The following is a 12,309-nucleotide window of genomic DNA, read 5'->3' as shown; positions in this document are numbered from 1 at the left end:
ATAATGAAGGCATACCCAGTTAAATTATTCTGTATTTTGATGCGATTTTCTTTTCAGGTTCAGTTTCCCCAAAGTAAAAGAAAGGCACATTTTGCCAGTTGATCTTCTTACTCCCAAAATATCTGGAGCGAGATGGATCTCTGAGGCTAATTTTGTCAGCCTCTGTGTGAACTCATGTGTCTCTGTAACCTGGATATGTCTGGCATGCTGCCCAGATCACTATGCCAGCAACGTGCAAGCCCAAATAGTTACAAGATCAGTAGTATAGACTGGTATTAATATTATGGAAGTCTTAGCATACTGGGATGCGCTCTTGGCTCTCTTGGGCCTTGGAATTGTGTTGCTGTGTCCAGATAGTGACAGGTCTGCAGCCACTAGAGCAGGGGTCAACAGCTACCGTACCGTACATTTGTACAAGGGCCAGCTTTTACTTGACGGACACTCTGGTGAAACTGATGTTCAGAAGTTTGTGTCAGAAGGGAAATGTGATTTCCCTCATAAACCTACTGGAAGAAGTTACAAAATCTGTTTCACTCCTGAAGAAAACAAGGGTTTGGCTTTTGGTTGTGTTACATTGTACTGTAAGGCTTGTGGCTACACACATGCAACATATATGATATATTTAAATTGTCTATTGACACAGATGAAGATACATCTGCAAACTACTTGCACATTTGGAAGTTAGGTTGTGTATTTATTTTGATGATTGAGCGAAGATATTCTATTTAACGAACATGCTTCTAAACTATTTGACTATTTTGAGAGGTGCAAGTATAAAAGCTGCCAACTCAATAAAAGTTGTTCACAAAAACAACACTGTTCGCAGGTGGCATGCTCAATATCAAACGTCTCTTAAGCTTTTTGTACAAAAAAGCCTTTCCACTTCTTCAGAAGATTTCCCTTCAAAGAGCATATTGTATTTTGGAAAAAAAACATCAATGTATATAATAATACATTTCTCATAAAGATTGTGCAAATGACTGACTATGTTTTGCTCAATACAAACTTTCTCTTGAGATTTCACTGTAAAAATCACACTGTGTTAAAAACAACAAAACCAGAAATTAAATTATTTATTGATATAAACACGTAGATGTTACATGTAGTTCTCCTATGAGGAACAGTAAATACATGTCATACATTTCTTGGTGTGCTAGTCAGACTGAGGAGATGATAAACGTGTGAGGAACTGCATCTGGAAAATTTGAGAATTTAGTAACCGACTGAATCGTTGGGAAAGAAAGCTGATCGTGGACACGGATATGGACGTGATGTGGTGAATGAGATTTGCAAAAAAGTGGCAACAATTGTTCATCATAACACAGTGTCACACTGAGCTAGAGGAAACGGGCAACAACACTTTGGTAGCGTGGTCACCAGCCATATATACATGTTCTTCTTCCAGGAATCCAGCACCTTCCTGCAAAGATAAAGACGTTATTTTAAACCGCAAAATCTCTTTCTCTTTGTCAAGGACAGATTTAGAAACACAGAAAGGGTCACGCACCTTATGCTGCAAAGGCCTCATTCCTTCTGCTCCTAATTTGGCGTCGCAACAGACGAACAAAACAACAACAGGTGTTAAAACCGAGTAAGGGAAGAGAAACAGCAGACATCGCAAGAAAGAATGACAGACATTAATCAAACTTTTTTTTAACCCAAATATAAATTTGTTAAAAGTGTGCTTCATGCAGTATGTCCGTTTTTAAAACAGTACAACATGACACAGATCAAAGCTTGAAACTGCACGGTTTTCTTGTGAAAGTAATCTGCTTTTTAAATGCTGTAACTCAGTGTACTAAGGGAGGCCCCCACTGCTACTGCTGAGTCAAAGAAATTTGATTAAGTCACCTTCCCGAGCCCAGGAGGAGCCACCACAGATTTAATTTATGGGTGCTCCAGCTTGGTCTCCTTCAGCAGCAGAGGCCTCCTTTTCCAAGATTAGTACCCTCCATGTATGGAGAGGTAGCCATGGAGAAGGCAGATGTCACCTCAGGACTCATTTAGACTCCAAAACGTTGTCAAGAAAATCAACTAACTAAGTGTTATCATTATGGATTATATTCTCTTGAATATGCGTCAAAAGGCCTAAAGGGTTGGAAGGCGCTGTGTGTTTTGCTTTAATGTATTTATCAATCATAGCACAAGAATTAAACTTCTGACCTGTGAGAATGTGAATGTTGACTTATTTCTTGTCTGCATCTGCAACAACTGGCTCTGTTCAAAGAAAGACACGTCATTAGATCTCAAAATGTTACAAATCTCAAGGAAGACTTGTAAAAAAGCAAGGCTACGAATCAAACACAATCTTAATAAGGAAAACAAAGTTTGTAATGTGAACACTTTCGAAGACTTACGTTTGACCTCCAGCTTGCAGCTGACGATTGCCTCTCCATGATCGTTCTTGGCTTTGCAGGTGTACACACCTCCGTCAAAGTTACAAGGCTTACGGATCTCCAGAGAGCAGATTCCCTGGACGCAGATCTGCCTGTACTTGGGGTCATCTCCGATAATCATCTGGTTCTTCATCCACTGAACCTTGGGCTGCACAAAGACAAAAAATATGGGGTTTTTTTTTGGATGGTGTGTTGTTAAAAACCATCTGATCTCATGGTGGTTCAATCTCTGTTTGTGCCTCTTGGTAAGAAAAAAACAAAAACCTTTTGATTGAAGTGGACAAACTGCACTCAGCCGGTTTGGGACTTTTAATGACAGTGACATGTTAGGGACCTCCTGGGACCTCACGGAGAATGCTACGCATGTGACCCAGCTTCCCCACTGACCTGTCACCCTTCTGGCCTCTTCTCGTCCCACCAGGCTTTAAACGCAAAGAACACAAACTCCATCCCTCTCATTAAGAACATCTCCACTCCTGTGCTCTGTTGTGACACTGTGGGATTATGAGCTCAAACAGGAGGTGGGAGGCTCAGACAGCAGGCTAACAAGGCCAGGACAAGATCTCACACTCGCTGTGTTCGGAGCCGAGCTGCTGAAAAGTCGATCGGAGCAGTGTCACCATTGGTCCTACAGTGTGGTCCAACTCACAGTTAATGCTTATTAGTTGATGTGTTCGAAATAATGTTTGGGTGCACTTCATAACTGCTGGACTTTGAAAAGGTTTTAACAATCCATAAAACATACAGCCCAGTTTTGAACCCTTGTTTGCAATGGAAGTCATTTGTTTCCTTTAAATTCACCGGAAACATGCATGAAATCTACTGGCAGTAATTTATGGAGGGGATTTGCTGCAGAAACCATTTTTCCTTCTCATTATAATTTGTCAAGTTCACCGCAGTCCTGAAGACTGCAGAATTGGGGTGTGTTCAAAGACACGTCATATATTCCAAAATTTGAGTCGAAGTAGCTGAAGCAACCTCAGGGATGAGCTGGACTATCTGTGTGCGGGGAGATTAATCGTTTTTAGCAGTGGTTCTCAAAGTGGGTCCGAGGGAACCCGGGGGGGAGAACTTGAGGGGGATTCCAAAGGTCAAAAGATATTTAATTTCCCCTAATTTCAATCCACTGGCAAGATGGCAAGATGAAAAAAAACTGTATGATGAGACGTGAGGCGTCTTTACTCTGAAGGACAGCCACGTAGACTTTAAACTCTGCGTTTGGGGCGGCCCCAAAATCTGTCTCATCCAATTTCAAATTTGAATCTCAAGTTTTTTACTTCACTTTATTTAAAAGTGCTGCAGTTGCTTCAGGTGTTATCTCTTATATTCTGTGATCGTACCTTCGGGCTTCCCCTGACGGAGCACAGCAGCTTGGTGCTGTAGCCGACGGTGGTGGCTCTGTCATTCAGAGAGGTGGTGAACTTAGGTGCCTCGGTGAAGTCGTGCTCCATGTACTCTGGAGGTTTGTATTCAATACCTGCAGGGAAGAAGAGAGACACGTTGGACAATAAAGCTCCTTCTAATGCACACTGATGACTCTCATTGTTTGTTTGTTTTTAATCGTGAAATGCGAGAGAGTTTTTTTCCATTAATTATTAAATTACAGGTCAGATGTTATTACACCTTGCATCATTGTAAAAGAAATACAATTCTGTTACTACGACAACGTTTAGGATATGTAAAAAAATACTTACGTTTATTGGCTTTCGGAGCTTTTATACACACAATGATTAGGTTTTCATTACCTGAAGCCTAAATTAGCTGTTGACATCCACAAACTTATTAGGTCCTCTCATAGTCTACCATGTTGCAGGTCTGTGTTCAACATTTAAATAGAACCCAAAACTTAAGATGGCGTTTTTGTTTTTTCCTACATTTTACCTGGACTCTAAGTATTCATAACTTCAAGAAAGGAAGTGTGAGAGGAAAGAAACGTACCCCAACATGCACCGAAAACTGTAACCTGCATCTGTCAGATATGATTCTATACATTGCTGCAAAGTGTATGTTAGTTGTTAAACAGATAAACATAGAAAGTGAATAGAAACAGAATAGAACAGAAAGTGACCTGTCTTCAGGATCTTGGCCTCCTCCTTTGCCATAACGGAATCTTCGCTTATTCCACACTTGTTCTCAGAAAACGCTCTGAATTTGTAGGTGTTCCCCATGATCAGGTCAGAGATGGTGGCGTTCATTCTGTGGTAATGCTCCAGCACAGTGAACCAGTCCTGCACACACACACACACACACAAGGTAAATCATTTTAAAAACAACATGTCTGACATGAATGACCATTACATGTGATGTATACTTTACTTCAAACACTTACTCCAGTCTTCTTGTCGGCCTTCTGAATTGTGTAACCTGTGATCTCTGTGTTGCCGTTGTCCTTGGGTACGGTCCACTCCAGAGCCACGTTGAAGCCCCAGGTGTCTACAATCTTCAAACTGGCGGGAGGGCCGGGCAGCTCTGTGAACAACCGGACAATGATTAGGAAGTATTAAAGCCCATTTCTCCAGTCACAACGAGCCTTCAAAACGGTCGACCTCACTCGATCACGTTCACCGCATTTCGCTCACCAACGATCTGCAGGATGAACTGAGCCTTGTCCTCGAAGTCGTCCACCTTGACACACATCTCGAACACTCCAGAGTCGTCCCGCTCAGCTGCACGGATGAACACAATGCTGTCTCTGTCGCTGGTGCGGATGTTCACTCTCTTTGTGTCCAGAGGCTGACCGTCCTTGGTCCAGCTGACCACAGGTTTGGGTTTGCCCTGGTGAATAAAATAGAGAAAGCAGCCAATGGAGAAATGTACTTTTATTAATCATATATATGTATTTTTTTTAAAGTGACAACAGTGTGCAGCTTACAGTGAAGGGGATGGTCAGGTTGATCTTGGCTCCAACACTTGCGACATATCTCTGCCTGAGGAAACGAGGCATGCGGACCTTGGGGCGATCTGAAGAAAAAGACAGTTAGAGAAAAAACCCTTCAGTGTTATCGTTGAAACATAAATGTTTAGCCTTGCCAAAGTTATTTTATTTCCTGGTTCAACAGCTGGTTTGTGAAGGGAAAAAAAAGCTGTCTTAAAAGGATTGTCAGGCTCCCTTTAGAGACTGATGGAGAGACGCATGTGGATTTATTTTTTGTGACCAAAAAAAATCTCAGCGAAATCGATAAACATGACGAGCTGAACTAAGCCCATTTTTATCCAGGGAAGTTTCACTGGTGCCATCAGAGTTGGTTCCAGACTTCACTGAGAGTAACTGTTACTGTAAATCCTGTTGGTAATGTGTTCATCTCCTCATTAGAGAGAAATCCACCTGGGAAACGTGGGACTTAAGTTGTAATGACGATGAAGAACACAAGGATTGACAAATGAAAGGAAGAATAATGTGTCATGTATATTGTGGCTGGATATTTTTGAACGAAGTTGCAGATATTATTTTCACTTTTTAAAGCTTAAATTTGGGATGTAATTTATATTTTATCAAATGAATCATGAAAAAGTATTTGCCATTAAATGTTTTTTTTTTTTTGGCTGTAAACATGTATTTTTCTGTTTTTAAAATCAACATTATAATATAGGATCTAATGGAGATCATTTGCTTTTTTGAGCCAGCCTCAAGTGGACAATCATAGAACTGCAGTTTAATGCACTTTAGTTGGCTTTTAACTTTGTAATACCAGGAGTTGGTGTTTGCTTTAAATGTTAGTCTTTTTTTTCTCTTTTTTTTCCAGAATTTCTTTTCAATATGTGGAGCACATTTGTACAGTAGCCTTATTGGGACAAATTGATTGCCGCTGCGGAGAGAAGAGAGCAGGAGGTGTAAATTTGCTGATAGGAGATAAAAATCTCTATTAAAAACTGAGAGATTATCAAAGTGAATATCATAGTCTAGTGTTGGCCTGCATGCTCATTTCACAACTGTGCAAACCATGTCACACTGAGATCCAGGATCAGAAGCAAAGCCACCTTATACCCCCCCCCCCCATTTAAAAGCAAAACCCCCAAACATCCCTTAAATCCTCATAAAGAGAAGATCACGGGGATCGTTAGCCATCGTGGGGTTTGAAATGACACTTAAGCCTCAGAAGTTTCTCAGCTGGGGCTCACTTTGTAGACGAGGTTTGGTGAACAGGAGCACCTGCTGAGTCCTGCAGGGCAACATTTGTCAGGACTCTAAATAAAGCCTGCCTACTGTAGTATATCACCTCCCGCCATGACGCACGATGCAGAGCTTCAGTTACACCCACATACATCAGAATGTATCAAAGGCAGGAGATGGAAAATGAAAAGCAGCTGTTTCCTGAACTGGAACACAAGTTATTTAGTGTGTGAATGGGATGGGATATTAACATTGGAAATTATTTTATTTTAATCTTAACTTAATGTCCTCTATCTTTTTATCTTTTGCCCACTTGGTCGAGCTTCATAGTGTCTTGCTTGCTTCATCAGGCGTCGTTTTTTGGGGGGGTTTCCATATTTATGTTGTCTTCTGAGCAACTGTTAGTTCTGCAGTCTTTGTACAATTCATAGATTTAAAGGTGCTATAGTTAGGTTAAAGTATAAATTTCAACATTATGTTAAGTGTCTTATCACTTCACATGATACGATTACACTTGATTCATTTCTACCTGTAAAGCTTGTGGCATGTTTCAAAATCAACAGTGAATCTCTAAAAGTGTCAAGAGTGTCACCTGAGACCTTAGATTCATATCCACCACCCCGCTCAGCCACCCACCAACACCCCTCTGTACATCTAAGACACACAGGAATGTACCCGCCACCCCCTTTTCCCCAACCCTGCTCGCAGTCTGTTCACTTGTCGCCATCAATCTTACGAAAAACAGTCTTGACCACCCCCCCCCCTTCCCCTCCCGCAGCAGGGATCACGATGCAAAGCTGACCTCGCCCTGCGCAAAAAAATCCACGATAATAGCGATGACACGCCGGGTATTTTTCCAAAACCTTTGTGGTCATTTTGTCGGAAACATTTCATAAGTTGTTACTGTGCGTGGCTCGCCCGCTATGGCGAAAATGACGGAGAACATGGACGTGACTATTGAAATATTGCCAGCACAGCTTGTATCAAGTGTCCTCCCCCCCCCTCTCAGGTCTCCATTACGCATAACGATGATTTGTGAGTAAGCCAAGGTGACACCCCTCCTCCTTTTAAAGCCCTCAGGGTGCAATCATCATTTTACAGCAAATCACTTTAGATATACCGTCTATGATTAACACTGTGACTGCTACGGCTTTAGTTAAAGTGTCTGCTTAACTAGCTCACAGCTATCACCATGTAGGTTAGTGGATCAGTGTTTAAGAGCAGAAAACATGTCAGAGCTGCTCCACGATAGGACTCCCTCTGTCGTTTGATGAATGGATCAGTAAACTTCAGGCCACGCTCCGAGTCAAATACAACTTTGAGTTTAACTTTGAATGAGGATTAAGCAGATCACATAATCCTACTTAGTCTGTCATGTTTGGATTCTCTGCCTGTTGCATAATAACCCTACAATTCATATCAATAAACATGACCGTTTTTTAATAAAACATGATTTATTTTTGTGCCAGCACTTAGTCGATTGGTAACTGTCACAGTCTGAGTCATCACTTATTCGTGATTGAAGAGTCTCACTCCTTCATTATTATGTTTGTTTATACAGGTTTTAGTAGCGTTATGCTTTATTTGTTACATAAAGAGAGTGGGGGAAATTCCCTGACAGTTTATTCATCTTATAGCATTTTCTTACATTGTTTCTTCCTGTGTAATATCTGTGACTGATTAAGGGAGTGGGTGTCCATTGTTTTCATACTTATCTGTATGATGCATCTGTTGTTATTCCAATATGTGCACCATTCGTCTTAGTTACTTATGTGGGATCACTAACGTTTCTGCTTCAGGCTCTGATTTTCTTGATGCTTAAGGATGCGTTGTGAGCGGTTCTTACCTGCCACCTCTTTCACCACGACAGCCTCGGGGAGGCTGACGGGGGGGCTGCGGCCTCCTGCATTCAGGGCAACCACACGGATCTTCAGACGGTCTCCGGTGGTCTGGTTCTTGATGACATATCGGCAGGACTTCTGCAGATCCTCGTTGACTGCTTTCCAGTCCTCAGCTGAACAGAAAATGTTTGAACAAAATAAAAGGTACAGCTGAAGGAGTGGATCAGAGCTCATTTACACCGGATTCATCTGCACAAAAATAAAGTGCAGCTTTCTGATAGATATAGAGTGATTATGTTTGACATTAATTTGTGGTATTAGACATTGAATCGCCCCTCTGAGTGTAATTAGCGTGCCTCCTCTGCTAAATCAAGCTGCTGCTGATATTAGCTTAGGCCTGTAAGTCTAAAAGCAGGACCTCCAGCAGGACCACAGCAGCTCCTGAAGTGCCTCTTTCCTTGTAGGGAGAAGTTAGGAAGCTCATGATATAACTCTGCCGGTGACACTTCAGGGACAGCTGCAACCGATTTGGCTGACCCACATTAAAACAACAATTTCACATGTTCCTGAGTGCCTGTAAAAAGCATTTCCACTTTATAGGAGTCAAATGGATATATTAATACTAATTTAAAACTTGAAATCAACCGCTGCAATAAAACCTTTAAATAATCCAACAGTGAGCTGACATTTTGCCCCTGTGTTTTATTAATCTGACCTCCTCTGTGCACACGCCAGTCTTGAGAGCACCTGGTTGAAGTTTAAAGTAGAGCAGGACTTACTTCCATCCTTCGCAATTTCAATGGTGTATCCATCCAGGCCGGAGTTCCCAATGGTCTCAGGCTGGCTCCAGATGATTGTCACTGAAGTGTCGTTCTTGTCCTCAATGAACAGATCCAACGGGGCGCTGGTGGGCTCTGCAGGTGGAAGAAAAACACGCAATTATTCAACTGACTTTAAGAACAGACAGATGTGTGAAAAATAATGCAAAAGAAGGTTTATAGGACATGATGACGCAGCTCCTCAGTCCATCAACTTTATTAATCCTACTTTGGGAAATTGGTTTAAAACAACATGCACATAAAAACAACACAGACACAAGTCTTCCTCTTTGCTACATAAGCTACACATATTATTCTGGATATAGTTGTTGGAAAGAAATCTGACAGCTTGTCTCTGTGCTGTCACAATCAGAGTCAGTATCAGGTCTATCGCTACTGTAAGTAGCTTTGCTATCACAAGGGATGTTTCCAAGTTGTATCGACGCTTTACAAAAAAGAGAAACTATTAAAGAACAGGACAAAATCGAGGTTTGAAAGAGAAATAGAAAGTGATGTGCAGACATGAATAAATGAAACCAGAAGCTAACATAATATAAAATCATCTCAAATAAGTACTTCAAAAATGGCGTTCTTAAATGTTATCGATCGATGTATACAAATACATAAATGTGACAAGAAGTCCTTTAAAAAGAAGATAATAGAATGAAAGTAGAATCTCTCAGATGTCGTTTCCTCTCTGATTATAGGGTTACCTTTGGGTGGAGGAGGTGGTGGCGTGGGTGCTTTGGGCTCTTCTGGTGCAGCTTCAGCAGCTTCAGCTGGTGTTAAATAGGCATTTTCATGATTATTGGCAGCATTAAATGAGCAGGATGTACCTCACATCTCTCTGTCTCCCTCTCCGGGAGGTCGAACTATTAACCATACAGGAGAGCTTTTTATCCAATTTGTCTGTAACGTAATCATCATTTAGTCTACCAAAGAGAGAGGAGCGAGCAGGAACATGGTTTAGGGTTTCGCAGGTTGTTTTACCATCAGCAGCGGGCGCTTCGCCGTCAGCAGCGGGAGCAGCGTCTTCTGTGGCAGGAGCAGCAGCAGCTATTATTGAACGTTAGATATTAATAATTAGTGCGTTAAACTGATTGCACACGGTCAACAAATTGTAATAAAGTGTGTGCTGAAACACACGATCAAAGAGTCATTAAGGAGTCAGCGTTGTTAGCTATACCTTTACAGCTTTGTTACAGTACTAATAGATGTATCATGGCTTTTACCATCAGCAGGGGCCTCTGCAGCAGCAGCCGGTGTTTCCTCTGCAGCTGGAGCAGCAGCTAATATTAGATGTTAGAAGACATTAGCACTGGATAATAAAGGTTAGATGATAGTACCATGTTAGTGCTTGTACTTAGCTTTACTGCCAAAGGTTTAGGGTTTAAAGCTTATACAAAAAGACGTTTTCCCCAGTTTGTTTGCTTTGTGTTTACCATCAGCAGGGGCTTCAGCAGCAGCAGCAGCAGCAGCGAGTGTTTCTTCTGCAGCAGGAGCAGCAGCTGATATTTAATGTCAGGAGATATTGGAGTAAGATGTTAGTATTGTATACACTATATATAAATATATAGTATAATTAGCCAAGCTATACGGGTTAGGTGGTTTAAGATATAATATGATGTAAGATGTCTGTTATTCCATGATTTATTTTTACCATCAGGAGGGGCCTCAACAGCAGCTGGTGTTTCATCTGTAGCAGGCGCTGCAGCTGATATAAGGGGTTAGGAGATGTTAGTGTGGTTAGCGTTTACTGTAGAAAGGTCAGGTTTATATAGTACTTATAGGAGATCCACTGTTAATCCACTGATAGTCTGTTTTACCATCAGCTGTGGCCTGAGTGGCAGCAGCTGGGGTTTCCTCTGGAGCGGATATATATATATATATATATTAGAAGTTAGGGGAGATAAGTGGATTTATAACATCCTGGGAATATTAAATGATATTTTCAAGATGTTATGAAAGAGGTTAAACTTCAAAAAAAAAAAAAAAAAGGGAAGAGCAGAAACAGGTGAGTTATTCGGAGGCTGGGACACTCCTCTGGGTGGCATACCATCAGCGGCTGGCTTATCTGCAGCTTCGACAGGAGCAGCTTCAGCTGGAGCAGCTGATGTAGATATTAGATGTTAGAACAATGCACAAATCAAGGTACAGTGAGAATCATGTTAAACATTAGATATAGTAGAGAATTGTCTTGCGAAAAGACGTGTTGTTAATATGCGTTATACTCTTAGCAGCAATGTGTACCGTATTAAACTTTTGTATTTCATTCCATGGCGTCAGGGTGTAACTCTGAGCACTGAGGTATAAAAGCGCATATTAACAACCACTCTGTAAGTGAAAACGTGTTGGCTGAAAGAGGGAATGCGCCCTTGAGCGCAAAAAGCGCCGAAGAATGACTGTCATTAACTTTAACAGTCAGATGCTAAGAGTCCAAGCAGGCGTTTTATGTAGTAAACGTGCAGTCTCCGTTATGTGGTACCTTCACACCGAGCGCGCACCGAGCGCGCACAATCGCGCGTTAGGTTACCGTGTGCTTACCGTGGCATCAACCGGCTGCTTAGATTTTAATTAGAAGGTTAAATAACTAATCCAAGGCTCATCCACTCTGAAATAGCATGTTGGTGAACTTATACGGTGTATTTGACACGCCACTGCGCGCCGTGCTTTACCATCTGCGGGTGGAGGAGTGGGGGGTTTGGGCTCCTCAGCAGCAGGGGCTTCGGCAGGTGCAGCTTCGCCCTCTGCGGGGGCCTCAGCTGGTGCGGCTTCAGCGGGGGCAGCCTCTGGGGCGGGCTCAGGAGCGGGTTCGGGCTCTGCAGCCTTCTCCTCCTTCTTGGCTGGTTCTTTGTTAGCCGCCTTCTTGATGGGGGCAGGCTTGGACGGCATCTTGGAGGTTGCAGCTAATTCCCAACGCGGCTAGAGTCCGTAAAAAACTGTATCCAATGCCGCTGGTCCTGCGGGGGTGACAGGCTTATATAGGGCTCAACAGGTTCAAACCACGCCCCCCTAATGAAATACAAGTCATGGATACTGGGCACCATGTAGGAGCCAGACCACCATGTCTGTTCACCTCACTCAACAACACACCCAGTACATCATTGAAGGTTCAAGTACACAAACTTTGGCCCAGATAGATG

General features: G+C 42.2%; 2 protein-coding genes across 2 annotated transcripts; both read right to left on the bottom strand.

Annotated features, from left to right (window-relative positions):
• Positions 1 to 1,057: 1,057 nt before the first annotated feature.
• On the bottom strand, positions 1,058 to 12,127 carry mybphb (myosin binding protein Hb). The gene is made up of 12 exons (XM_079340834.1): positions 11,842 to 12,127; positions 9,128 to 9,262; positions 8,354 to 8,521; positions 5,269 to 5,357; positions 4,976 to 5,171; positions 4,726 to 4,865; positions 4,465 to 4,624; positions 3,737 to 3,873; positions 2,358 to 2,544; positions 2,164 to 2,217; positions 1,508 to 1,539; positions 1,058 to 1,420 (listed from the first exon to the last, which is right to left on the bottom strand). Exons 1-10 carry the CDS (start codon positions 12,056 to 12,058, stop codon positions 2,186 to 2,188), a joined length of 1,461 nt encoding a protein of 486 aa, XP_079196960.1. The 5' UTR covers positions 12,059 to 12,127; the 3' UTR covers positions 1,058 to 1,420; positions 1,508 to 1,539; positions 2,164 to 2,185.
• LOC306822102 (uncharacterized protein) lies at positions 9,280 to 11,026 on the bottom strand. The gene is made up of 6 exons (XM_079340840.1): positions 10,993 to 11,026; positions 10,827 to 10,880; positions 10,609 to 10,674; positions 10,399 to 10,455; positions 10,157 to 10,222; positions 9,280 to 9,945 (listed from the first exon to the last, which is right to left on the bottom strand). The coding sequence occupies exons 1-6, from the start codon at positions 10,993 to 10,995 to the stop codon at positions 9,868 to 9,870; spliced, it is 324 nt and encodes a 107-aa protein (XP_079196966.1). The 5' UTR covers positions 10,996 to 11,026; the 3' UTR covers positions 9,280 to 9,867.
• Positions 12,128 to 12,309: the final 182 nt, after the last annotated feature.

The sequence above is a fragment of the Symphodus melops genome (genome assembly GCF_947650265.1).
Source record: "Symphodus melops genome assembly, chromosome: 4".
Lineage (NCBI taxonomy): Eukaryota > Metazoa > Chordata > Actinopteri > Labriformes > Labridae > Symphodus > Symphodus melops.
The sequence above is the reverse complement of the archived record's forward strand: the minus strand, read 5'-3'. Positions and strand labels throughout refer to the sequence as shown.